Source organism: Saimiri boliviensis, chromosome 4 (assembly GCF_048565385.1).
Source record: "Saimiri boliviensis isolate mSaiBol1 chromosome 4, mSaiBol1.pri, whole genome shotgun sequence".
Classification (NCBI taxonomy): domain Eukaryota; kingdom Metazoa; phylum Chordata; class Mammalia; order Primates; family Cebidae; genus Saimiri; species Saimiri boliviensis.
Window position 1 is genome coordinate 164,828,734 of NC_133452.1, and position 27,548 is coordinate 164,856,281.

Sequence of the window (27,548 nt, forward strand, 5' to 3'; positions counted from 1 at the left end):
GGGTGACGTCAGAGGTCAGTTCTCCCCACTCAGGAGTCTCAAATCCAGAAGACGCACCGCCATTGGTTGAAATTAAACTGCAATCTTAACGAATGACTCGTCTTCTTTTTCGCGCCCAATAGTGTTCATAAAAAGCGCCGCCTTTCGCTCTCTTTCCGTAGTTACTGGCAGTAAGCTGCTTGTGGTCGCCATGTCTGGACGTGGAAAGCAGGGCGGCAAAGCCCGCGCCAAGGCCAAGACCCGCTCCTCCCGGGCCGGGCTCCAGTTCCCCGTGGGCCGCGTGCACCGCCTGCTCCGCAAGGGCAACTACGCCGAGCGGGTCGGGGCCGGCGCGCCGGTCTACCTGGCGGCGGTGCTGGAGTACCTGACGGCCGAGATCCTGGAGCTGGCGGGCAACGCGGCCCGCGACAACAAGAAGACCCGCATCATCCCGCGCCACCTGCAGCTGGCCATCCGCAACGACGAGGAGCTCAACAAGCTGCTGGGCAAGGTCACCATCGCGCAGGGCGGCGTCCTGCCCAACATCCAGGCCGTGCTGCTGCCCAAGAAGACCGAGAGCCACCACAAGGCCAAGGGCAAGTAACTACCGGCACTAGTTTGTGGCAACTCGAATAAAATCGAGTCCAAACCAAAGGCTCTTTTCAGGGCCACCCACATCTTCTCTAAAAGAACTTAACATTTGTTAATGTTTCATGTGAAAGAAAAGTGAGACATGGTAAAACTTCGGTTCTAAGTTACTCGTCCTCACCCTTCTTGAAAACAATGTAGCGAACACCGCAGATTCAAAAGGAAGACTGCAGGGAAGGTGGTCAGGGTTCTGCCACGCACAAGAGTTACTACTGAATTTCAAACTTAGCATGTGTTCACAGGGCACCAGTGGCTTTGCGAGTTCTTGGAGCACTTTGGTACAAAAGACTTATCGCCCTGGCTAGAATTTAGCAGGCCGGTGCTTCACGCAGGTCTAGGGCGGCGTTAAGAAGCCCCGCCGCTACGTGCCCAGCACGGTGACCCGGCGCCACCAGAACTCAGAGCAAGCTGCCGTTCCTGCGAGAGCTCGGCGGTGGCGCCGCTGCAGGAGAGTAAGGCTGCAGAACTTTGTGACATACGGAGCCTCACGTCTTTCCTGATGGATAGATGTCAAGCATTCTCTTACCCAACTGCACGTTGCAAAGTATGCCTTTACAATGAAGTAAAATATTGGGACGACGTTATCTGGAGCCTAAGAAAGATTTCTCATATTTAGAAAGGTCTAAAATCCCAAGTTGCTAGAAGAACTTGACAGGATAGTTATTTCTAATAAACCTTAAAACCCATCAAATTTGAGGTAAAGTGTTGGCATACAGACTTAAAATGTCTGCCTCAACAGATAGGGGGAAACAATATAGATTGCAATATGGTTCAACAAAGGTCTGTTTATGAGTATCAGACAAGTACAGGGTGTTGGGGGCTTCTGACAAACTGAGACCTCCTAGCGAGACTGGCAGTTTTCTGTGGAGGAGGGTTATTTAATGTGATATTGTAAATAACTTGGTGTTGTAGCGAAATAAGGAATACCCATGCCGAGATTGCACAATCTTGCCTCCTACCTCGGTTCACTGAACTCTGATGTAATCTCAAGAAAAAGACGTTAACTCATTCTTGTGTATTGCAGACACTTTTGCTGTCTGGTAACATGGAAAATCTCAATGATGATTTCAGTATATAAAAGGCCAAAGTTAAATGACAGTATTCGAAGTATTTTTAAAATTTGATAGTGATAAATGAGCTTATAGTTATGTTGTTAATATAGTTGACACATTGTGTCATTTGGTGAGGCTAATTGCTGTTACTAATTAGATGAGTATAAATGTTTCAAGATAGCAATTGTAATGATGAATGAAACATCTAGTGTCTTTTGGATTACAAAGTAACAGGTACTGAAATTTGTGGCCTAAATTAATAAGAAAATGAAATGTTCACATTCAGTCAAGGTTTATTTTTTAAACATAGATATTTTACTACCCAAACTCACAGACTTCCCCTTCACCACCCCCTAATTGCTGAATTTTATCCTTTGGGGCATTGTGACATATAAGTATGGACCTCAGGTTAAAAACTCTTTGTCTTAAAATTTGATTGACCTACCCCAGTTCTTTTCGGCTCCTTTTCTCTAGCAACCTCCTCTTCCTATTTGGAATTTCTTTGGCACTTAGCCTATTGACATCTCACACTCTTGTATTGTTTCTATTTCTTGTACTTAAAATATAACTACTACCAATCCTAGTATAAATATGATGTTTGGAACAGAAACAGTGCTGACAATATCCAGCAAAGATAGGTCCTCGAGAGGCCCCCCAAAATAGTAAAATACTTGGCTTTTTGATGGATTTTTATACTGTGTAACCCATAATAATTTTACTGATTTAAAAAAATTTTCCTTTATGCATGTTGCAGGGAAGTTTTACTCATTTTTCAATTGTTCTGTCTTTATAGATCTCTCAACTTATTTAAATTAATATTTAATAAATTTAACAATTAAATGTACAGTGGTTGGACACAGGATGTATTTTGCAAAGGTAACTTAGTGGAAGGGATCCAAATCCAGACCCCAAGATAGGGTGCTTGAGTCCCTCTCAACAAAGAGTTCGAGGCAAATCCATAGACTACTGTGAAACACAGTTTATTAGAGAAGTAAAGAAAACTGTTCTTTTGTTCTGTTCTAAGTATATTTATAGTTATTTCTTGATTATATGCTAAACAGGGGGCGGATTCTTCATGAGTTTTCCTGGGAAAGTGGTGGGCAATTCACCATCTGAGGGTTCCTCCCCTTTTTAGACCATCTAGGGTAACTTCCGGCCTTGCCCTGTCAATCTGTAAACTGTCGCACTGGTGGGAGTGTCTTTTAGCATGCTAATGTATTATAATTAGCATATAATGAGCAGTGAGGATAACCAGAGGTCAGTTGCCTCACCATCTTAATTTTGGTAGGTTCCCACCGACTTCTTTACCTCATGCTTTCATTAGCAAGGTCTTTGCGAATCTCATTCTGTGACTAAAATTTCCTTACCTTCTGGAAATGCAGCCCAGTAGGCCTCAGCCCATTTTACCCAGCCTCTATTCAACAAGGAGTTGCTCTGTTTTAAACGCCTCTGGCATAATAAAGTTTGCTGCCAGATTTGTTTTGTAATGTGAAAGAATGTGAGAAGTCAGAGTAACTTGATTTTAACTAAGTTTATCTTGATGGTTACCCTGTTAAAAAAGACTAATAGGCTGGGTGTGGTGGCTCATGCCTGTAATGCCAGCTACTCAGGAGGCTGAGGCAGGAGAATCCCTTAAACCTGGGAGGTAGAAGTTGCCCTCAGGGGAGATCACACCATTGCACTCCAGCCTGGGCAACAAGAGCGAAACTGTCTCAAAAACAAACAAACAAAAAAAGAAATAATAAAAGAGACTGATTAACATCACATTAAAAAAAATGTTATACTGTGTGTATGTTTACTATCAATTTCAGAACAAATTTACCTCAATTTCAGAATCTGACAAACTCTCAAATATCCGTTGTAGGGAAGGCAAAATTTTACCTCTACTCTCTCAAGAGTTTTTATGGCTCGGCCTAATAATTAAACTGACATAAGAGAGATTAACAGAAGAAAAGCATATAAACTGATTTAATATATATTTTATGTGACATAGGACATGAGAGCTCTAATCATATATCTCAAAGAAGTTGCAAAACCTAAGTGTTTATATAGTTAGTTCAGCCGGGCGCGGTGGCTCAAACCTGTAATCCCAGCACTTTGGGAGGCCGAGGCGGGTGGATCACGAGGTCAAGAGATCGAGACTATCCTGTTAAACATGGTGAAACCCCGTCTCTACTAAAAATCCAAAAAAATTAGCTGGGCATGGTGGCACGTGCCTGTAATCCCAGCTACTTAGGAGGCTGAGGCAGGAGAATTGCCTGAACCCAGGAGGCGGAGGTTGCGGTGAGCCGAGATCGCGCCATTGCACTCCAGCCTGGGTAACAAGAGCGAAACTCCGTCTCAAAATAAATAAATAAATAAATAAATAAAAATAAAAAAAATATATAGTAAGTTCAACAGAGTAAAGTGTGGAAATGCACCTATGTAGGGAGGCTAAAGGAAAACAATTATTTTACCAAGATCCGCTTGTACAGAATTTTCTTGGTTTCATCTTCCTGTCCTTGATGAAATGTTCTTTTTCTTTTGGTACAGGGAGGACATCTTCCATATGGGAATTTTAATTCATGTTTTCAGGAAGTAAAAGGGAAGGGTCAGAGTGTCTTTCTTGTATCTACACTTTTTAAAATTGCCTTTATCTCAAAATAATTCTTATTCCAAAATGGCATATTTTGGGATAGCATATTCTGCCACCATTTACCATTCATTGTTATCCTTGTCACTAACTGCTATGTCAAAACTGATGGAAACAGATACAGAAGGAGGCTTCTGTTTGGTGAGAAGCTCAAGTAAAGAAATGTATTTGTTAACTAATGTTGTGGAAATATAATTTTAAAATCTCCAAATGAAGAGAAATGAAATAATTTTACTATTGAATAAGCATTAAACCAGAGTGAGTTGCTTATCATGGGCAATCTTATAAAGAGTTTGCAAAAGCAGAAAGAAATAAGCATTTCTTTTTATTATATGTAACTACATAGGGTAGGTTTTGCAATTTGAAGTTACGTCAGAGCCAAAGTTTGGCCCATTTCCTGGCTGGAAACTGGGAGACAGAGCACTATCTTTTTTAATGAGTAAACATTTCAAAGAGATGGCTCTACAGGCCTTGAGGAAATATTCTGAGTTTTAAGGCCTATTTAGCCATGAAAAACAATTACATACATTTTAAAAGGAGAGAGAAATTTTGAAAGTGAAGTCTCTTGTTTTCAACAGATAATTAAGCCTTTTATTTTTAATTTGTATTTACTTAGGTTAGCATATTCAATTAACCTATGCTATCTTACCCTCTTTACAACATACTGAGTTCAACTACAGCCAGTTACAGCCAATCAATTTTGTTTTCTAAAGATGTACGGCATGTTTTTGTTGCAACATAAATACAAAAAATTTTTAAGTATTTTAATCAAAAGTTTATCTTCATTTTTTCTGACATTTAAGTGTAACACTTAGAAAATACTTCAAGCATTGCTGCAAGTAACTCATTGAAATAAAGAGTAGAAAGAAAAATCACTGAATAACAAGATTACATGCCAGTGCTGAAAGAAGTTATGTTTTCTTGGAGCTTAAGAAATGGTCTGTACTGTATTTTTTAAAATACCATTTATGTAACCCAAAATATTTGAAGTATATATGCTTTTAATGAAAGTTTTCTTACAAAGATAAAAGTATACTCCTTTTCTTGCATTTGAATTTTCTATTTGTTCATTACTGAAAATTCTTTTTATTTTTTTACACAGACTCACTCTGTTGCCCAGGCTGTAGTGCAGTGGTGTGGTCTCAGCTCACTGCAACCTCTGCCTCTTCTGTTCAAGTGATTCTCCTGCCTCAGCTTCCCTCATACTCCTGAGTAGTTGGAATTACAGGTGTGTGCCACCACACCTGGCTAATTTTTGTATTTTTTAGTACAGAGTTTCACCATGTTGTCCAGGCTGGTCTTCAGCTCCTGACCTCAAGTGATGCTCCTACTTCAGCCTCCCGAAGTGCTGGGATTACAGGTGTGAGCCATTGCACTTGGGCAATTTTAAACATTTTTTTGATAGAGAGATTTTATATTTTTCAGATTGGGAGAACTTTAATAAACATATAAAACTAACATAGTTTTGACCAAAGTTGTAAGAGATTTCTTGGTTGTAACTGGGTAACTTGTAATTTTCAAGAATAGTGGTAGCAGAAATTTGGGAAAAAAAAAAAAAAAAAAAAAAAGTATGAAGTGGGGCCAGGTGCAGTGGCTCACTCCTGTAATCCTAGCACTTTGGGAGGCTGAGGTGGGCAGATCACTCGAGGTCAGGAGTTCAAGACCAGCCTGGCCAAAATGGCGAAACCCTCTCTCTACTAAAAATACAAAAAAAAATGGCTGGACATGATGGCATACACCTGTACTTCCAGCTACTCCAGAGGCTGAGGCACGAAAACAGCTTGAACCTGGAAGACAGAAGTTGCAGTGAGATTGCATCACTGCAGTCCAACCTGGGTGACAGAGCCTGTCTTAAGAACAAAACAAAAAAAAAGCTGGTGCAGTGGCTAATGTCTGTAATCCCAGCACTTTGGAATGTCAAGATGGGCAGATCACCTGAGGTCAGGAGTTTATGAGACCAGCCTGGCCAACATTATGAAAACCCATCTCTACTAAAAATAAAAAAAACTTAGCCTGTGTAATGGAAGGCACCTATAATCCCACCTACTTGGGAGGCTAAGGCAGAAGCATCTCTTGAACCCGGGGGGCAGAGGTGGCAGTGAGCCAAGATGACGCCACTGCACTCCAGCCTGGGTGACAAGAGCAAGACTCCATCTCAGAGAAAAAAAAAAAAAAAAAAAAATTAAGTAGGAATTACATCAAATACTAATGTTACAAATAGTTATACTACTCCTGCACTATATAGTCTGATCAGTGGAATAATAGTAACTCAAAAAACAATTTCAAGTGAAATATTCAATATGAGTTCCTCAAATCGTGGGGGAAATATTTAATATATTGTACTGACTAACCAGCTGATTCACTTTTTGAACAGCTATTTCTACATACAAGAAATCAAATGATAACAGAACGGTTAGATTATTTAAAATGGTTCTACCCAGCATTAGTAAGGTTGCAGGCGTATCGGGAACTGCTGTTGGTATAGGGGCCCAGATAAAACCTCCCTTTTTCCCTTTTAAAGTTCACGGCAAATCAGCTGACAAGAGAAGACTAATAAGAGAAGAGAAAAGGCATACAAATTTATTAATGTACAGGGCTGGGGGCCACAGAATGATTACTCCAACCCCTCGGCAGGGTACAGAAGCTTCTATACCCTTTCTCAGAGGCAAAAGAGGAGATGGGTAATGTACACAATTATTTGAGTAACAGTGAATGATTACAAGCGAGAAGGAATGAACCAGGGAGACAGAAATTAACTTATAAATGATTCTCTTTGGAATCTGAATGAGACCAAGAGGCCAGCTTTATCTTGTGGGAAAGTCCATCCAGGTGTGGTTGCATTCCTCAGTCTTCTTTTCTGCAGTAGATAATGAGGTAACAGAAAGCAATTGTGCTTTTTTTTTTTTTTTTTTTTTTTTTTTGGTAAGAAGCTTTCTTGATCAGATCAGGAAATTCCAGAAAAGGTCCCTCCCTGCATTTGGGTAAGAGAAACAAGACAAAGTTAGATGACCTTGATTCTTAGACTTATTTCCAAGAATCTTCAATTTTCAAAAGCCCTCAGCATTTTCAAGCTTGGTATTTGGGGCGGGGTGGGGTGGGGGGTAAAATTCTCCCCCCTAAGCACTGGAAATGAAAATAAGTAGAAGAGAACTTAGCAATATAGCTGAACAATCTTTAAATTTATGAATCCATCTTGTTCTATTGCTAAGAATTTAGAATATGGAGTATGTTTCCATAGTATATTAAAGAGAAAAATGCCACAAAATAGCATAGTTTCACACAGTGTTAAAGAAAACACGTATATATGTAGAGATAAAATGTTACTCTTTTTGCTTTATGTATCTTCTATAATGTTAACATTTTGTTGTCGAATGAGGATGAAGCAGGAATCATGTTAAATGAAAAAAGGAAGAAAAATAACCTGGGTCTTGAGGATTAAAAAGGACTGCAAGAACAAAAGGAAGTAGAGCACAGCAGGCCTGTTTCCCTTTTAGGCCCCCTCCCCCAACGCAGAGGGACTTCCCGCCAAAGCTTTTCCTGTTTTCAGTCTGGTCCGCAGAGGTCACCCATAAAAGAAAGCTGCCAGGACAGGCAGATCTTTATTCTCTGACCACTTGATAATGTCAGGACGCGGCAAAGGCGGGAAAGCGCCGGGAAAGGTAGCGTCAAGCGCCACCGCAAGGTGCTGCGCGACAACATCCAGGGTATCACCAAGCCCGCCATCTGGAGCCTGGCTCGCCGCGGTGGCGTAAAGCGCATCTCCGGCTTCATCTACGAGGAGACCCGCGGGGTGGCTCAAGGTTCTCCTGGAGAACCTGATCCGGGACGCCGTGACCTACAGGGAGCACGCCAAGGGCACGACGGTCACCGCCATGGACGTGGTGTACGCGCTCAAGTGCCAGGGCCGCACCCTCTACGGCTTCGGCGGCTAAATGGCATTTTGAAGCCCTGTCATTCACAAAAAAGGCCCTTTTTAGGGTTCCCAAGCTTTCAACATAATTAAAATGACTGCAAACTGAGTTTCTGAATAGAGCCATTGTCACAGTTCTCCCATCCTGCTTTACAAGGGATGTTGAAAATGGGCAGGCGACCCTGGGCCAAGATTTTCCAAGGCTAGAAGAGCCTCTGCTGGCCATTAACTTCTGGCGGCTGCTTGGAAGTTGCCTGCAGTAAAGCTCGGATTCATCTAAAAAGTCAAGGAGTTTGGAGTCTAAATTAAGGCCAGTCTAAACACGTAACTTTCCTCTGGACCTCCAAATGTCTCGGGAGGAGATGAGGGGTTTGAGGGGCTCCATTAAAGGCTGGAGCCTCTAGGAAAACTTCATGGTGGCTGGTTTAAGAGGACTTGGGTGGCACAGAGCTCTGCGCACTGGGGACAGACCATACTTTACTACTGTTGAACACAGTCGGCAGTTTTACTCTCAGTGGTAATAGCTACCTCCTTTATATGTTTGCCTTCTGGTTTCTTTAAATACTGGAAATTTATCAGGTATACAGAACGTGCTAGTGACCACACTAATTCAACAAGTGCAGTTAAAACCCCTCCTTATGTCCCTTCTCAGCAGCACAGCCTTTCTTTTCCACCATTCTAGAATTAACTAATATTCTGAATTTGGCATTTTTTGTTCCCTGTGTTTTATTTTTAACTTTAGATGTGCATACACCTAACCTATTTTAAACATCTCCATGAATTTCTTTTACATTTGTTTTTGAAATATATCCATGTTGAAATGTGCAGTTTTAGTTTATTTTCACCATTAATCTAGTTTTCTAATGTGTCAGTAAATACTTTATTCATTTGTTATTTTTTCTTTTCCTCATTACAAAACAGTACAGCACTGTACACAGCTGTGCATTTTCTGGAATTCCATGGAAGTGGGATTGTTTGGTAAGAGTATGTGCATATTCAACATCAATAAAATTGAACAATTTGCTTTCCAGGGTAGCATTTTAAATTTACACTCTCATATTCCACCAGTCATGCTTGAGAGTTCTTGTTCATCAGCATTTGCCAATGTCAGATTTTTTTTTTTTTTTTTTTTTTTTTTTAAATGAGATTGTTGGTTATTTGGAGATTTTCCCACTTTTCTGGGAATGGTCTATTCAGATTCTCTCCACTAAGTACTGTTTATATATTTGAGGTTTAACTTTTTGTCAGTAAGTGACAAATTTGTTCTGTCACCTTGTGGGTTCATTTTCAAGTGTTTGCAATACCTTTTGACCTACAAAAGTTTAATAATGTTGAATTTATACTTTTTTATAGTTTTTGAATGCTGCCTTTTCATATAGGAATTATCTGCCTTCCACTCTCCCCAGAAGCTGCAGGTATCAATCTGAAAAAAAATAATTAGGCTGCTTATTTCCCGATTTGGCTTGAATTGGATAGTAAGGCTTTTCTGAAATAGCTCTAAGAGTAGCATTAGGAGCAAGCCAAGGGTCGATGTGATAAAATATTGATCTAACTCTCTAAAAAAGCAATGATTAACAGGATACCTAAAATTTCCGAAGTATTACAAGAGGGACAAAAGAAAAGGTGAAAGAAAGAGGAAAATAATGCCCAAGATACACTGAAAGTTTGTTGAAACTTGTGTTAAGCACTTTACATGGATTATCTCCTGTCTCATATTCTTGTTAGATAAGATTTTATTACCCTTATTTGAAAATGGCAAAATAGAGGCCAAATCAAATAACGAATTCACAAATGTTATACACTATGACCCAAACCTTTAACTTTTTCTTTAATTTTTATTCTTCCAGGAGGATAGAACCCAAGCTAGAGTGCAATGGTGAGATCTCAGCCCACTTCGACCTTCACCTCCCGGGTTCAAGTGATTCTCCTGTCTCAACCTCTGGAGTAGCTGAGATTACAGGCATCTGCCACCACACACCTAACTAATTTTTTGCATTTTTAGTAGAGACAGGGTTTCATCGGCTTGGCCAGGCTGGTCTCGAACTCCTGACCTCATAATTCACCCACCTCAGCCTCCCAAAATGATGGGATTAAAGGCGTGAGCCACTGTGCCTGTCCCGGCATGGTGTACTTTAGACACACTACCAAAAGTCCTGCGTTGCTGGAGCCTAGAATACTTGAAGAAAATGTATGCTAGGATTTTTTTTCTTAAACTTCTCAACTTTTAAAAAATAACATCGGCCGGGTGTGGTGGCTCACGCCTGCAATCCCAGCACTTTGGGTGGCCGAAGTGGGCAGATCTTGAGGTCAAGAGATCGTGACCATCTTGGCCAACATGGTGAAACCCTGTCTCTACTAAAAACACACACACACACACACACACACACACACACACAAAATTAGCCAGGCGTGGTGGTGCATGCCTGTAGTCCCAGCAACTGTGGAGGCTGAGGCAGGAGAATTGCTTGAAACCGGAAAACGGAACTTTCATTGAGCCGAGATGGCGCCACTGCACTCCAGCCTGGCGATACAGCGAGACTCCGTCTCAAAAAAATAAAAAAATCTAAGCCGGGGGCAGTAGCTCACCCCTGTAATCCCAGCACTTTGGGAGGACAAGGTAAGTGGATCAGCTGAGGTCTGGAGTTCGAGACCAGCCTTGCCAATATGATGAAATTCCATCTACTAAAACTACAAAAATTAGGCGGGCGTGTGTTACACGCCTATAATCTCAGCTACTCAGGAGGCTGAGGCAGGAGAATCACTTGAACCCAGGAGACAGAGGTTGCAATGGGATTATGCCACTGCACTCCAGCTTGGGCAAGAGTGAGACCTCATCTCTAAAATAACTAAATTAATTAAACTCTGAATAGGCAGAGAGGCACTATACTGCCACAATTTTCTGTCAGCTATTTAAAATCAGCCAAGGAATTCAATTTTTACTGTCTATGAAAATTAAGTCAAGGGCAGAAAAGTGACTGAAGAATGTCCTGCGAGGGAGACTTCTACAGGAAACTCAAATTATACCATCACTTCCCTTTACTTCTGATTTATTCCCTCTGCCTATGTCCTTGCTCGCTTCTCTTTGAAAATGGTATGTTAAGATGTTTCTTCCACATCTTTGTTGTACTTTATTTTTCACATTTGAAAATGTTTATACCTATCCCACAGAATTATGTTAAGATTAAACAATATATCGCATGTATAGATCAGTGCCTCTTATATAAACTAAATATAATTATTTGTTGAAACATCTTAAATATTAATGTAACACCAGAATCGTTGGTAGGATGACATAGATGAACAGTGAACATGTTTTGTATGTATGAAGTGTAAATATGACTCTGCTAATCTCCAAATGCACTTCAAAGGGTGGACAATATCCCCGGATTAGAACAATGTGTGACCAAATATGATAAATATATGTACACAGGCATATACATTGAAAATTTCCCTGTGAAACTGGCTTACATTTCTAAATCACAAATTTAGCCAGGTGACAACCTAGATTAAAATTCCTGGACCTTTCCTTTCACTCCATTCTTCCAAAATGTTTCACACTGCGTGTCACCGGCATAAATAGCCATTCTAACCTTCACACAATAAAACTCACCCACCTAACTCTGCTCAGATCTTGAGCCTGGGCCAGTTCCTTTCCTCTCTACTCAAACTTCTGCTCCCGGGGGTCTGTCTCTAGTATCAGTCTGTCTTCCCCTCTGAATCCAGTTGCTTTTCCTTTTCAAAGTTCTACAGGTTTCTTGTCAAAAAGAAAAATTACTGATTCAACCAATGAACGCTGAACATGTTTTAAAAACTACTAAAACTATTCCAAAAATCTCCGTGATCTCTCAAGTTCCTTTTCTTCACTCGTGAGAAAAGGTATGCTCCTCCTCTCACCCTTGCAGACTATGCTGCTTGGTGGTCGGGCATTTTCTCGATGTCTTGTAGGCTGGAGAGATGGAAATGAAGGGGAGGGGAAGGCAAACCACACAAAACCGGGTACAGCCTAGAAGGGTTTAAATAAGGTAACTGCTAGGCCGGGCACGGTGACTAACGGCTGTAATCCCAGCACTTTGGGAAGCCGAGGCTGGCAGACCTCGAGGTTAGGAGATCGAGACCATTCTGGCCAATACGGTGAAACGACTAAAAATACAAAAAACTGGCCAGGCTGGTGGCGCGCCTCTGGTCCCAGCTACTCGGGAGGCTGAGGCAGGAAAATCGCTTGAACCCGGGAGGCGGAGGTTGCAGAGGCGAGACCGCGCCACTGCACTCCAGCCTGGGAAACAGCAACTGTTGTCCAAAACAAGAAATTAGAAAAATAAGGTAACTGCAGAGTGAAAACCATACATTCTGGAAGATTATTGGGGACCAACTTTACTTCTAAAACCAAGTTAGAATTCCTTTAAATGGTGGAAAGTACACGTGACACAATAGGCTTTCAACAAGTCCCAACAGGAAGCCACAGCACTCGACGCAACGGAAGTATCTATTTTCGCGCCAAGAGCCAGGAAGCACTTTCTGTTAACAAGTTTCCTGCACATCCCCGATTTTTTAGCCGCCATATTCCCCACCCAGTGCTAGCAAAGTGCATGTGCCTTCACTTCAGCCCGACTCCATTACAAGCACTGTACGCTTTACTCAGCGTAAGGAGGTCATGATAATCCCTTTAAAGAGACCGCTCGAATTTAAACCTGGATTAGAAACACGTGTGTGCAGCTCTAATACCGGCAATTTAAGTGGCTCTTAAAAGAGCCTTTGGGTTGGGCTTTAAGACGCTTACTTGGCAAGTTTACTTAGCGCTGGTGTACTTGGTGACGGCCTTGGTGCCCTCGGACACGGCGTGCTTGGCCAGCTCCCCGGGCAGCAGCAGGCGCACGGCCGTCTGGATCTCCCTGGAGGTGATGGTCGAGCGCTTGTTGTAATGCGCCAGGCGGGAAGCCTCGCCCGCGATGCGCTCGAAGATGTCGTTGACGAAGGAGTTCATGATGCCCATGGCCTTGGAGGAGATGCCGGTGTCGGGGTGGACCTGCTTCAGCACCTTGTACACGTACACGGAGTAGCTCTCCTTGCGGCTGCGCTTGCGCTTCTTGCCGTCCTTCTTCTGCGCCTTGGTCACCGCCTTCTTGGAGCCCTTCTTCGGGGCGGGAGCGGACTTCGCTGGCTCAGGCATGTCGAAAGCGAACCAAGGTACGAAACGATGAGCAACTGGTTCGAGGAAACGGGAAATAATGGAAGCAAGGGACAAGGAGTCGTTTTTATATAGGACCTCTCATGCAAATAAGGTGGAGAGTTAAAGACCTGTACCTGATTGGTGAGTATTCAGGGTGACGTCAGATATTAGTTATACCCAATCAGGAGGTGGAAGTCCAAAAGGCGCACTCCCATTGGTTAAATTAAGCTGCAATCCTAACCAATGACACATCTTCTTTTTCGCGCCGAATAGTGTTTATAAAAAGCGCTGCTTTGGCGCTTTCATTACGCTAGCTGCTTTAAGTTTTGGTCTCTATGTCTGGACGTGGAAAGCAAGGCGGCAAAGCCCGCGCCAAGGCCAAGACCCGCTCCTCCCGGGCCGGGCTCCAGTTCCCCGTGGGCCGCGTGCACCGCCTGCTCCGCAAGGGCAACTACGCCGAGCGGGTCGGGGCCGGCGCGCCGGTCTACCTGGCGGCGGTGCTGGAGTACCTGACGGCCGAGATCCTGGAGCTGGCGGGCAACGCGGCCCGCGACAACAAGAAGACCCGCATCATCCCGCGCCACCTGCAGCTGGCCATCCGCAACGACGAGGAGCTCAACAAGCTGCTGGGCAAGGTCACCATCGCGCAGGGCGGCGTCCTGCCCAACATCCAGGCCGTGCTGCTGCCCAAGAAGACCGAGAGCCATCATAAGGCCAAGTAAGGAGTGAGATTGTGAAAGCTGAAAAACAAAGGCTCTTTTCAGAGCCACTTAACGCTGTCCGAGAGAAAGCTGGGCACAGTTCTGTTTATTTCACTTAGTCTTTGTCTCATTACTTGATGACATTGTACAGCGCTTTTTTCGAGGTTGGGCTGCCGCAACTCAAACCCACTGAAAGGTAACAGACCCTCAAGTTAGTGTAGAATACACAGGAGAAGCTTATTCGGCACGGGCAACAAGTGAAGTCAAACGTCAAGTCAGATCTATTCTAATTCCAGTGTAATGGTTTTCTTTATTTTCTTTTTGAGATAGTCTCGCTCTGTCGCCTAGGCTGGAGTGCAGTGGAGCGATCTTCGGTCACTATGATCTCCACCTCCCATGTTCAAGCCATTCTGTCTCGGCCTCCCGGGTACCTGGCACTACAGGCACGCAATTTTAAGTAGAGACTGGGTTTCACCATGTTGGCTAGGCTGCTCGAACTCCTGATCTCAGGTGATTCACCTGCCTCGGCCTCCCAAAGTGCTGGGATTACAGGCGTGAGCCATCAGGCCTGGCTTCCACTGTAGTAATTCTACTACATTAATAGTGTTGTCAAACAGCCATAAAAATGTAATATACTCAACACTCTTTAAAAGCAAATTTTGCAATTTTAAATACTATCCTTGAAAAGTACTGGGAAAGGGCAGCCTTGATTCTTCAGCACTCTCTTTAGAGTAATTTTACCCAGGTGACGAAAAATCCAGTAACTCATTTTGCATTAGAATTGGTTCCTGATGGCAGGAGAACATGGGATGCAGAATTTCCTGAATCCCACGTTGGTAAACACTTAGTCCTATTTCTTTGGAACACGTGTATTAACGCACTCTTGTAGTAGCTTAGGGTACTGCATAGCTTTTTCTGTCTAGCTAATTTGTGTTAACAGATTTACTGGATCAGGATTGGTATTGCTTTTGGTTGCTTGTCCATATTAATCTACTTACCCTAGGAAGCGCTGTGACTTTCCCTTCTCTCCTCCCCCCACTTGATGTTACTTGCTTGCTTTTATTTTATAGCCTCAAGGCTTTCTGTCTATTCCCACAAAATGCCAAACACATTCTCTGTCTTAAGGCCTTTGCACTTTAAATTCCCTCTTCCCCTGAAAGCTACCTGTCTCGCTTTTTGTCAGTCTGTGTACCTCTCCGATCAAGTAACACATTTAAAGAGGTAATTTTCGCTTATCTCCTATCTAAAATGGAGGGCCCCATTACGCTGTCTATCCCTCTGGGGATAGGATATATATTATTTGAAATATTACATGTATACATCTTTATTTTTTCCTCTATGAATTCAAGCCACCTAAAAGAAAAAACACCAAAAAAAGTAGTATTACCTTTCTGTAGTTCACAGAGGTTTAAGAGAACATAGTTTATAATTCAGTACACATAGATTTGTTTGCTACTCCCAGTCTTTGCGTACTCCTAGTCTTTAATACAGAGGCCCGATTAAAAAATAAAATGCAAGGGATGCATAAAGAGAAATTGTAATGTAGTGACACGTGGGTTCTCCATAAACAGATGCTGAAATGACGTTTTGGATGCAAAATGTTATATTAAGGATCAGTATCTGTGAAGGGGTGAAGGAAACAGGATTGCGCAGAGGAAAATGTCAAACTGATGCAGGCCAGAAAAATGCTCAACCAACCCAGCGGAGAGCTTTGGAGCCAGTATGCCTGTCAGGTTGCGCCCACATTGGGCCAGAGGGGCTCTAGACCATCCTTTTTAACCCTTTTGTGGGTGACTGAATGAGGACTGCCCTGGGGAAGGAGGCCGCCTTGGGTGGGGAGGAGCTCTGCAGCTGAGGCAAACAACGGAAGAAGCTGGTGCTTGTCTGCTGACTGTGCTCTCTGCAGCTGGGCTGCAAGTCCTTCCTTGAAGGAGGATCTGGGTGGTGTATTTCTATGTCTATGACATATTAACATGAATACAAATATCACCGTTAAGGTATTTGTGAGACTGACTTTACCATGCATAGATGGTATTGCTCTTTTGCTTTTTTTTTTTTTTTTTTTTTGAGACGGAATTTTTTTCTTGTTGCCCAGGTTGGAGTGCAATGGCGCGATCTCAGCTCACTGCAACCTCCGCCTCGGTTTCCAGCCTTGGCCTCCCAAAGTGCCAGAATTACAGGCACAGGCCACCATGGCCGGTGGCTCTTTTAATTTCATCAGGAAATTTAAAGGGGTGTGTTTTCTTTTTGGACAAATGAGAAAATTTACAGACTTTCTAAAAATGTTTATTACTTTGACGTATTCCTGTAAGAGTTTTAAATGCCTCAATCATTGCACCTGGAAGATGATAGAAAACAATTACAAAGGAAGTGGGAGATTCTTCCACTGACTTTCCCTACTCCAAATTCAGCAAATCTCTTCACTTTTCCTGTACTGGGAAATAATCTACCTTTGCCCCGTACTGCAGAAACTTCAGAATGAGTATTTGAGGCACAAAGGAGAAGAGAGTGAACCTTTAAAACACACACACACACACACACACACACACACACACACGGAAGTGGGCCAGGCGCGGTGGGCTCCTGCCTGTGTTCCTAGCACTTTGGGAGGCTGAGTGGGGCAGATCACTTGAACTCAGGATTTCATGAGACTCGGCAAAATGCTGACATTTTAACTCTGCAGAAAATACGAAAAATTAGCAAGGCTTAGTGGCACATGCCTGTAGTCCCAACTACCAGAGAGGCTGAGGTAGGAGAATCACCTAAGCCCGGGAGGTTGAGACTGCAGTGAGCCATGATCATTCCACTGTACTGCAGCCTGAGCAATGAGGTGAGACCCTATCTCAAAAATACATACATAAAAATTAAATTCATTGCTTATTATCCTGACCTGTGTCAGCGTGTCAGCTGGATTCTTTACATGGTAGTATAAAGTATGCCTTTATTCCTGTGGGATCTGTATCCTTGTGGTCTTGTTATTTATTCCATTGTCACAGTTTTTAGTTGACCATGGCTTGTGGTTAAAAAACAGTTAGAGACTTCCCTGCACGAGTAGTGGTTTTTGTTTTGTTTTTTAACCTCCATTGTATGGCAGACACCAAACAACTTTGTAGAAATTGGGAGCCATCACTTCAAGTAGAGGGACACATTTCCCTGCATATTGGTTCAATGGCATAAAGAGACTAAAATGACCAGAGGCAGTTATCAGGTTTCAGTTGATTTGAAAGGTGACAGTGCTCCTTAGTGGAAACATCCACTGGGCACAAAGACACCCATTCCCTCAGAGCTCAATCTAGTTCATAGGGATAGGATTCAAAATTGTCCGAATGGATCACTGAGGAATAATGAGAAGAGCAACTCACACCTCTGCCTCTTGACTCCCAGACCTGCATTCTGCATATGGAGATGGCTCTACATATTGGCTACTGTTGTCATACTTATTAAGATTATCACTTTCACAATTAACTATCAACATAAGAATTTTGGGCAACATTTTCAGACCATAGCAGTTTCTAAGAGGAGAGAGAGATCCAATGTATCAAATAGTGTTGAGAAATCATGTAAATTGAGGACTAGCATAGCCATTTCAACTAGTGAAATGTAAAAGATCAGTTTAACTGAGGTGTTGGGGAAGAAGGCAAAATGAAGGAGTGTAATAAAGAAATGAGATGAAAGAAATAAGATACAGGTTTGATGACATTTCAAGGAAGTATGGTCATAAACTGGAAGACAGCACTATCAATAGCTGAAAGGAAAAGTGAAAGCAAAACATTTCTTTCAGATGAAAGAAAGAGAAGCAGCTTTGAATGCTGATACGAAAGATCCCATAGAGATCATTTAAAAATAATACAGGAGAAAGAGGAGAATATTGCTGGAATCATGCTCTTGAAAGAAAGAGGGCTTTTAATTATTTCTTACAGAAAATTTAGAAATTCAGAAGTAGAGGAGTGCATGGCATGGGTAAAGGCAGAACTGGTAGGTTCAACTGTGGCAGCTTCTTACTCTTTCTAGAATCGCTGTAGTGAATGTGTCAGATGAGATCTTCAGAACTGCTTTTCAAAATAAGCACGAGGAAAAAGGCCATTTTCTAGGCCTATGACATCAAAGATACAGCTTTTCTCTCTTTTTATGGAGAAGCACATGCAGATCAGCCTAGTTTCCAAAAACATCCCAGCAGAAAATGATAAAAGGCACTTTCATTCACAGCAACTTTCTAAATGGGGTTGGGGAAGGCCCTAAGCAAAGGAAAAGGAGAGATCCAATTCAAAGAGCTTGGGACAGAAGCAGCTTGCATTCGCCTTCTTACTGGCTGCATTTTCTTTGATGGAGCTCATGTCCTTGAGACTGAGAAAACCCTTACCTCTCTTCCCTGACCAAAAAAATTATTAGAAAACAGGTAATTCTTCATTCAGTAAATCTACTAGTAATTAGAACAGTTCTGTGTAATCCAGAGGAAAGGAGATGAAGAACATTTTAGAAAAGCACATTATTTTGGCTCTGCTGAGAAGCTTTATTACGGGGTAATTAAATGGGGTAATTTTGAACTCCCTTTGTTTTTAAATGTATTCTTTTAGAGGCAGGGTCTTGCTCTGCCGCCCAGGCTGCAGTGCAGCTCATTGCAACCTCAAACTCAGGCGATCAACTGATCCTCCTGCCTCAGCCTCCCTTGTAATGGGGACTACAAGCATGCACCTCTGTGCTAAATTTTTTTATTTTTTGTAGAGACGGGATTCTCACAATGTTGCCCAAACTTAAATTCATGCCTCCTGCAATCCTGTCTTCCAACCTTTCTTTAAATTATTAGCAATCTAGCTGGTAGAGAGTGAGAGAGAGAGAGAGAGAGAGAATTTGACCTGGACTGAGAGGAATGTGTTGCGTGGAGACAGGAGGTCTGGAAAAGCTTTTTTGAGTTGAAGCTGAAGCACGAGTCAAATTTAACCAGGTAAAGAGGAGAGGCCGGGCGCGGTGGCTCAGGCCTGTAATCCCAGCACTTTGGGAGGCTGAGGCGGGTGGATCAGTTGAGGGCAGGAATTTAAGACCAGAATGATTTTACAGAAAGAAAATCATTCCTATCAAGGGGAAAACGACCAGGACCTTGACTCTGGAGGCTAAGTTCCTAAAAGAGCAAGCGGGGCAGGAGGGGGGAGTCCCACAGAGCTTTGGGGCCACAGGAGAAGCACTCTCTCATCTCCCTCTAACAGCAAGGTAGGTAGGAGAGGGAGAAAGAAGTTTAACTCGGGTGCAAGCGCCGCTAGGCGCTGAGAGTTTCCTGCACGCCCAGGTGGGCAGGCTGAGCGCACGAGCGCCTCACTGGCTTCTCACAGGTACCTGGGTCAGGACAAAGCCACAGCGTTCCTCGTGATGAGAAACTCACTTCCGGCATCCGTCGAGATGCCAGATTCCATGCCAAACCCTCAGCGATTCTGAATAGTCTGGCACAAATGGGACCCGGCAGGTCCGCTTGAAAGCAGCGCCCTCTTCCCTTCGTTGCCGAAAGTCTGAGGCTGCACAGCTGAAGTGAGCAAGAGACGTGCGTGGGCTGGGGGTGCAAGCGAGAGCAGTGAGTTTACAAGTATTACCGGTGCCAAACACGAGCCACCACGTGGGGAAAATTCTATATAATGAAAATCTGTGCTCCCTTTGGTTTGTTTGCCATAAACAAAGTATTGGGGGAGGGGAGTGGATAAGGAAGTAAACTGGGTTCATATGTAAATAAGGGCAGAAGACAAAGTGCACCGTTCTTCAGACAACAAAATAGACGTTCCTGAGAAACGAGCCATGGAAGAGCCGCGCAGCCAGCAGCCGCTGGTGGCGTGCCGTGATCGTATAGTGGTTAGTACTCTGCGTTGTGGCCGCAGCAACCTCGGTTCGAATCCGAGTCACGGCAGTAGCTTCAGGTCGTTGTGGGTGTTGCTTTTTCAACATACCGGAGTGGTGTTGGAAAAACCCATGCAAACGTAAATTGACAAATGATCTAATCTGTACACAAAAAAAAACACTAGTATTCAACATGCTGCCCCAGTCAGCCCAGCAGGGAGTGTCTATGGTTGTCTCCTTGCCTTTCTTTTTTCCCTCTCCAGTGCTTCTCTTCCCAGCCCTACCAAAGCCCTACAGTTGTGTTGGCATTCGCTGTACATGAAGAAGCTGAGGTGTTGTTTTTTAATGGAAAAGTTTGTCTTTCAAACACTGGTAGACATGAAGAAAGGACTGCTCAAAAGAGGGTTCGGGGCCGGGCGCGGTGGCTCAAGCCTGTAATCCCAGCACTTTGGGAGGCCGAGGCGGGTGGATCACAAGGTCGAGAGATCGAGACCATCCTGGTCAATGTGGTGAAACCCCGTCTCTACTAAAAATACAAAAAATTAGCTGGGCATAGTGGCGCATGCCTGTAATCCCAGCTACTCAGGAGGCTGAGGCAGGAGAATGGCCTGAACCCAGGAGGCGGAGGTTGCGGTGAGCCGAGATCGTGCCATTGCACTCCAGCCTGGGTAACAAGAGCGAAACTCCGTCTCAAAAAAAAAAAAAAAAAAAAAAAAGAGGGTTCGGGTTTTTTTGTGGCAATCTTTCTTAAGAGACAAATGATTAATCACGTGTTTCTAAGTATCCTGACTGGGTCAATGCTGAGAAACTGTAACCTTTAATCATCTGGAGAAAATTAAAGAAATGTTAGCAATGGAAGGAATTGGAGGGGGGAAGAATAATGGCCCAGAAGAGCAGCCCCCGTTTCGAGCCTGTTCGGTGTCTAGAATGAGTTATAAAGGGCCGAGTTGACTGGGTGAGGTGGGAGTGGAGGAGAGTTGATCTGAGACGGGGAGTAGCTGGCACCAGCAGGAGGTGGCTGGACACAGGCAGATACCCGAGGAGCTCCCATGAGCCCAGTGCTAGTGAGTAGCACAGCACTCTGAGCACACGCAAATGGCGCTTCATCCCTCCTGGTCCTGGTGGCTGGTTAGTATTCAAAAAATACTTTGTTCTCTTTCTCTTACTTTTAGCCACTTATGTCAGCAAAAGAGACTTTTTCTTTCCTTCTTAGGGCTAAAATAGCCCCCATTTCTTCTCCAACTTTCCACTGACATGGATTCTGAAAACTCAGAGATACTGCAAATGAGCTTGAGCTGTCTGACACTGTAGGATATCATCTCTGCGACAGGTCAGGTTCTAGGCCTCTTCTCAGTAATTTGATAGCATTCCCGGTGGTTATTCATGTTCACTTATAATCACGTTATACTTCAGTTTTCTTTTTTGTGTATTTTATCTTGACTCAGTCTTAGAAGAGTGAAGACAAGAACCAAGTATGTATTGATGCCAGAGGATCAGTTTTTGTCAATTATTTTGCCACAAGTGAGTGATAAAACTGCTAAAGCAACAAACGTCTTGATCTTGAAATTCTCCGGAACACATTTTCTCAGATCTTCCTGGCCTGAGTAACAGAAATCTATGGACTCTGACTCAGAGGCTACCTCTTAGTGAGAGAGCTAGGGTCCTGGATCTGGCACAGAATCAAATCGCAGTGACGGGGTGAGTCACAGGGGTAAATAAAACCCATGCTGTGTGATTTGCTCGAAAACTTAAGACCTTGCTTGGCATGTACCTGAGAGAGGGTCTCAAGGTGCCTAGTTTGGATGAGTGGAAATCAGGGTGACTAGATCTCCAGTGCATCACTGTGTCCTTGTCTAGGCTCAATTTCTTGTGCTAGATGAGATAAAATAGAAGCAAGCATAAGGGTTTTTCTCAATTGCAGTGAATTGGCTCAGAAGGTAGTGTCGTGGGCTCTATAAACCAGCGGTAGAGAGACTGCTTTTCATATCCGTTGTGTTTTGTTTGTTGTTGAACTTTTTTTAGCTGGTTAGTTTGTTGTTGGGTATTTTTTGTTGTTTTTGGCAATTTTTTTTAAATTTGCTTCTTCATCTCCCTGTAGAACATACATTCAATAGTGGAAGAAATTTGTGCTATTTTGTTCACTGTTCTATCTCCAATACCTAGAAAATTACCTGAAACACAGTAATTACTCAACATTTGTGGACAAAATGAATATGCTAAGAGACGTAAATTTAAAATAGGTTGCAATATCCAATATTTCCTCGAGGGGGCGATAGTCACCATGAAATAGAAATTTTTCTTATTTCAATTGGAAATCAATTCTAAAACCCTTCATTGAGGAAAAGTATTTCTTTTTTTCTTTTTAATGTTGGAATTCCTGCTTTGTTGCTTGTTCAGAAACATAGATGTGCTTTCTTTGTCACAAAATGAAGTACGCTTTTGGCAAATTGCTACATTTCACAAAAATGTTATAAATACGATATATCTGAACACATGCCCAAGAGGGGCCCTGTGGCTTAGCTGGTCAAAGCGCCTGTCTAGTAAACAGGAGATCCTGGGTTCGAATCCCAGCGGGGCCTTATTTGTTCAATTTTGTATTTTCAACAGTGTTTTGCAAATACATACGTTGAAAACGCATTAAGGAATTTGTAGATTGTGAAATCTGTATTGAGTGATTAGCACAATGATGGAGAGTCTCTTGCCAGTTTGCTGCATCATAATATGAAAGGGTTGAGTTGAAGATAAAAATGAATTAAGTTTCTCTTGGTAGAAAGCAATGGGTGTGCTGATGACAGATAAGACTGGAACGTACAGGTTGTACCAAAAAAAAAAAAAAAAAATCTTGTAATACATGGTAGAGATAACATTTCAAATTATGTCGTAGACATTCAGTCTCCAGCCTCTTAACCTTGATAGCCATTATTTTCAGCTACATGATAGACTGTGATTATCAGTGTCCGGCAAATAATTAATAAGCCATGGCATTTTGTTTGGAGTCTGATTCACTTTGATTTTTGAAAATGAGAGCAATGGTGAAATTTATATTCTCACCATTTCGGTTTTGTATGACCCTAAGAATTGTCTTATTTGTCCGTCTAGGATCTAAGGACTCAATTATATCTTGAGGAAGTACATCACAAATGGATGATCACTTTCCTGAATCTTAAGTGACATTGCAGTTCACAAACTACAGTGTACTCTGTGTAGCACTGGCCTACTCATTAGACTTCTCAGTTTTATCCAGAGGTTTCAAAGGTTATTATAGGAGTTCCACAAGTGTCATTATCTTTTCACTTCTGTAAAAGTAGTCCTGCACTGTGCCTGAAATCGTTTATGCCTCAGAGTAAATCCGAATTCTTCTTCATTTTATTCATAGCAGTTCTCTCCCATATATTTTCAAAGGAATGTGAGCAAAAAAGATTGTCACAAGCCTCAGCTTAACTTCTCAGAAGACTGACATTTAAAGGATCCTGCAAATTGGAATGCTGCTATTGAAAATGTATAAACAATTAAGCTATGTCTTCAAGCTCTAAGTATCTAGAAATACAAACTTTAATACTGCAGTATCCTCTTCTTGCATACTAAATCCAATGAAGGCTGAAACTATCTTAAGATTTATATATGACATGTTATAGTGTTATTCTTGCTCTATGCTTACTAAAAGCTCAGAGAGGGGCAAATATGTTCTCGGGTACATTGCAGTTAAGTGGCTCTGAATACTCTCTGAAATATTAAGTGGAAACACAAATACCAAACTCTCACTACCTGACACCTGTCAGTTATTCCAAACTCGACCTACACATTAAAACGAAGCTTCCTCCTATTATTAAAGGATTTACAGACTGTCTCACAGCCTGGTTTTGAAAGATGAGGAATGAGAATTCTCCCCTCCCCCTGCTATATTTAGGAAAGAAGGGAGAAGTAAATTAAGAGGAATGACAGAAGGGGACAGAGAATATATGATGTCAATGTTACCTAAAGCTTTGTAGAAATAACAGACATTCCATGAAGAATTTTGATAGAGGAGTGACATGAAATATTCTTAGAAAGACAATAATTACAATGAATTCAAGAAAGCAAAATAAATAAAAAGACTTGCCAGGCACGGTGGCTCATGCCTGTAATCCCAACACTTTGGGAGGCCGAGGCAGGCAGATCACCTGAGGTTAGGAGTTTGAGACCAGCCTGGCCAACATGGTGAAACAAAAATACAAAAATTAGCTGGGGGTGGTGGTATACACCTGCAATCCCAGCTACTCGGGAGGCTGAGGCAGGAGAATCGCTTGAACCTGGGAGGTGGAGATTGCAGTGAGCTGAGATCGCACCAGTGCACTCCAGCCTAGGTGACAGTGAGACTCTGTCACAGAAAAAAAAACCAAACAAACTTCAAGCAAATAAAATATTTCACAGTTTGAGTAGTAGCTTTGCTTTTTAAAGAGATCAATGTATAAATAAGATCTTGAAATACGATGTTTTACTGACTTTTTAAAAAACATTCTGTACTCTGGAGCAGGCAGAACATTCTTTACACAGAGCATTTCATCTCAAAAGCTTTGTGCTCTTTGTTTTAATTCTCCACTGGCCATCAGTTTACTACTCAGAAGACTAATAGATAAAGGACCATGCAAATTGGAATGCTGCTATTGAAAACCTTATAAGGAATTGATTAAACTGTGTCTTCAAGGTTTAAGTATCTAAAAATACAAACTTGGCATGCTTGTTCCATTAGCAAATAATCCCAGCACATATTTTTTTTGTATTTATTATCATTATTATATATTTGATATTAGACAAGATGTAATAAGCCAGTTATTTATTTAAATGTTAAGTGAGTTTCAACTTAGTTTGTCAATTTGAATCTAGCATCTCTAGGCCAGTGGCTTACAAATGGAGATTTGCTTCCCTTACCTATGGAGTTTTATTAATATACAAGTATTGTAGGACCTACTCTAAACTTACCAAATCTCCATTTCATATTATTAATATATTACTTATGTTTTCAGTTTTTAAAATTTTTTTTTTTAGAGACAGGGTCTCACTCTGACACCCAGGCTGGAGTGCAGTGGCATGATCGTAGCTCATTGTAACCTCAAACTCCTGGGCTCAAGTGATCCTCCCATCTCAGCCTCCCAAAGTTCTGTCATTACAAAAGTGTGAGCCACTGTGCCAGCATTTATTGATATTTTCTTGACATAATCTTACCATGTGGTAATATCTTTGTGATATATTGTTGTATCTAAAGATTTTTTTCTTTGTAAAGGTTATGTTCATCGACTTTAATAAGTTAAATGCAACGTCTACTATGGTCTTTGAAAATATGGTTAATCAATGTGTCCCTAACTATCTTGTCTAAGGTTTATTTTGGATTGGCTTTATTTTCTTGTTTTACATGCCACAGGAAAACCAGAACTCCTTATTAGCGTCCTTATTCTTACTATGAACTCTCATCAGGTATTTCCCTTTTTTATTTGTTTTTTATTTTTTATTTATTTTATTTTATTTTTATTTTTGTGTGAGACGGAGTTTCGCTCTTGTTACCCAGGCTGGAGTGCAATGGCGCAATCTCGGCTCATAGCAACCTCCACCTCCCGGGTTCAGGCAATTCTCCTGCCTCAGCCTCCTGAGTAGCTGGGATTACAGGCACGTGCCACCATGCCCAGCTAGTTTTTTGTATTTTTAGTAGAGACGGGGTTTCACCATGTTGACCAGGATGGTCTCGATCTCTCGACCTCGTGATCCACCCGCCTCGGCCTCCCAAAGTGCTGGGATTACAGGCTTGAGCCACCGTGCCCGGCCTCCCTTTTTTTATTTTATTTATTTTTATTTTTTATTTTATTTTATTTATTTTTGAGGCAAAGTCTTGCTCTGTCGTCTGGGCTGGAGTGCAATGTCGTGATCTGGGCTCACTCTAACCTCTGCCTCCGAAGTTCAAGCAGTTCTCCTGCTTCAGCCTCCCAAGTAGCTGGGATTACAGGCGTCCTCCATCACACCTGGCTAATTTTTATATTTTTAGTAGAGACAGGGTTTCACCATGTTGGCCAAGCTGGTCTCAAACTCTGATGTCAGGTTATCCACCTGCCTCTGCCTCCCAAAGTGCTGGGATCACAGCTGTGAGCCACCGCCCCCAGCCAGACCATTCACTTTTGAAAAATTATAAGTAATTAACTACGACCATTTTAAGTATTTTGTCATCTACATGGTTACTTTGTTTTACTTTGGTGCTTCTTTGAAAGCCTTTGCAATTAGCTGCAAGCCAGAGTGCTTTATCTTCAACAAAGAACTATCTCAAAGTCTTACAGAAAAACACTATGCCAGGTGCTTTTGCATACAGGCCCTGATGGCATCACTTAAGCAACTTTAAAACCATATCATTCTACCAAGGCAGCATTTCCAAACTCTAATCAAGAAACACATGGTCTCAGGAGAATGTGCTGGGAAAATAAAACAATCCTGCCAACAGAAGACACTTCTGTACCAACAGAAGAAAGAACGCCCACTATCGAGTGTATATTAAGAGATGGACATATTTATAAGTGAGCATAAAAGTGATGACAAGATTAGAACAGAATCTCACTCATTTTATGTAGCAAAGCTGAAGAAAAAACAATCATTCCTCTTAACTCCTTGGAAAGCAAACAGCTGCACGGCATGACAGTCTCTCATTCATCTGTGAGAGACCCCTGACCTAATTGTTCAGGTACCTTTTTTACATATCTGAAGTTTATTTGATCCATCGCGTTGGAAATAGCCCTACATTGCAAAATATGGAGGCTGGGTTTAATCTTTTTTTGTTGTTTTTTCTGAGATAGGATCTCCTTCTATTGCTTAGGCTGGAGCACAGTGGCATGATCATAGCTCACCACAGCCCCAAATTCTCAAAGGATCCTCCCCACCTCAGCCTCTCAAGTAGCTAGGACTACAGGTGCGTACCACCATGTCCAAGCTATTTTTTTTTTTTTCTTACAGAGATAGGGTATCACTATGTGGCCCAGAAGCTGATCTCAAACTCCTGGGCTCAAGTGATCCTCCTGCCTTGGCCTCCTAAAATGTTGAGTTTATAGATGTGAGCCACTGCACCTGGCCTACTCTTTAAAAATACTTATCTCTGCTGAAGATTAGCATAAGGACTCACACTCATTACGTCTGCAAGGAAACTCTATAAAGAGAGAGATGGGCACTTTGCCGTATATGAATGGAGAACATTATTTTCATTTACCCTTACAACTGCTACCTTGAGATGCAGTGGGGCCAGAACTAATTACATAGAACTACATGAATTTATGAGGGATGGTTGGAGATATTATTTGGAATATTGTTGATATCCTATTTTCAGAATGTATAAAGAAGCTCTTTCTCTTTTTTCCTCTCTCTCTCTCTTTTTTTTTTTTTTGGATGGAGTCTTGCTCCATTGCCCAGGCCGGACAGCAGTGGCACGCCACAATGGCTGCACCGTTTTACATTCCCATTAACAATGTATGAGGGTTCCAGTTTCTCCAGACCCTCACCAACACTTGTTATTACCTATTAAATTCTAGTCATCCAAGTACGTGTGGAGTGGTATTTCACTAATTGCATTTTCCTAATAATTAATAATATTGAGCATCTTTTCATGTGCTTGTTGGTCATTTGTATATCTTCTTTG

The 27,548-nt window shown here is 42.2% G+C and overlaps 4 protein-coding genes and 2 non-coding genes across 6 annotated transcripts; 5 read left to right on the forward strand and 1 right to left on the reverse strand.

Moving 5' to 3' along the window:
• The first annotated feature begins 156 nt into the window (after positions 1 to 156).
• On the forward strand, positions 157 to 7,231 carry LOC101027857 (histone H2A type 1). Its single transcript, XM_010332816.3, has one exon. It carries the CDS (start codon positions 191 to 193, stop codon positions 581 to 583), a length of 393 nt encoding a protein of 130 aa, XP_010331118.1. The 5' UTR covers positions 157 to 190; the 3' UTR covers positions 584 to 7,231.
• LOC101028178 (histone H2B type 1-K) lies at positions 7,190 to 13,457 on the reverse strand. Its single transcript, XM_003944813.4, has 2 exons — positions 12,999 to 13,457; positions 7,190 to 7,282 (listed from the first exon to the last, which is right to left on the reverse strand). Exon 1 carries the CDS (start codon positions 13,386 to 13,388, stop codon positions 13,008 to 13,010), a length of 381 nt encoding a protein of 126 aa, XP_003944862.1. The 5' UTR covers positions 13,389 to 13,457; the 3' UTR covers positions 7,190 to 7,282; positions 12,999 to 13,007.
• On the forward strand, positions 7,299 to 9,245 carry LOC101029564 (histone H4). The gene is given in 3 exon segments (XM_074398561.1): positions 7,299 to 7,959; positions 7,962 to 8,104; positions 8,106 to 9,245. Coding segments are annotated over 3 exon segments (309 nt in total). The 5' UTR covers positions 7,299 to 7,931; the 3' UTR covers positions 8,244 to 9,245.
• Positions 13,458 to 13,695: 238 nt separating the features above from the next.
• On the forward strand, positions 13,696 to 14,164 carry LOC101027550 (histone H2A type 1-H). Its single transcript, XM_003944811.4, has one exon. It carries the CDS (start codon positions 13,724 to 13,726, stop codon positions 14,108 to 14,110), a length of 387 nt encoding a protein of 128 aa, XP_003944860.1. The 5' UTR covers positions 13,696 to 13,723; the 3' UTR covers positions 14,111 to 14,164.
• A 5,740-nt stretch (positions 14,165 to 19,904) lies between these two features.
• Positions 19,905 to 19,976, forward strand: TRNAH-GUG (transfer RNA histidin (anticodon GUG)). Its single transcript has one exon. It is a non-coding gene; the product is annotated as a tRNA-His (tRNA).
• A 2,435-nt stretch (positions 19,977 to 22,411) lies between these two features.
• On the forward strand, positions 22,412 to 22,485 carry TRNAT-AGU (transfer RNA threonine (anticodon AGU)). Its single transcript has one exon. It is a non-coding gene; the product is annotated as a tRNA-Thr (tRNA).
• The last annotated feature ends 5,063 nt before the right edge of the window (positions 22,486 to 27,548 follow it).

Excerpts from the sequence above, each read along its gene's own strand:
- LOC101027857 (XM_010332816.3), top strand. The coding sequence starts at position 191 with ATGTCTGGACGTGGAAAGCAGGGCGGCAAAGCCCGCGCCAAGGCCAAG.
- LOC101028178 (XM_003944813.4), bottom strand. The coding sequence starts at position 13,388 with ATGCCTGAGCCAGCGAAGTCCGCTCCCGCCCCGAAGAAGGGCTCCAAG.
- LOC101027550 (XM_003944811.4), top strand. The coding sequence starts at position 13,724 with ATGTCTGGACGTGGAAAGCAAGGCGGCAAAGCCCGCGCCAAGGCCAAG.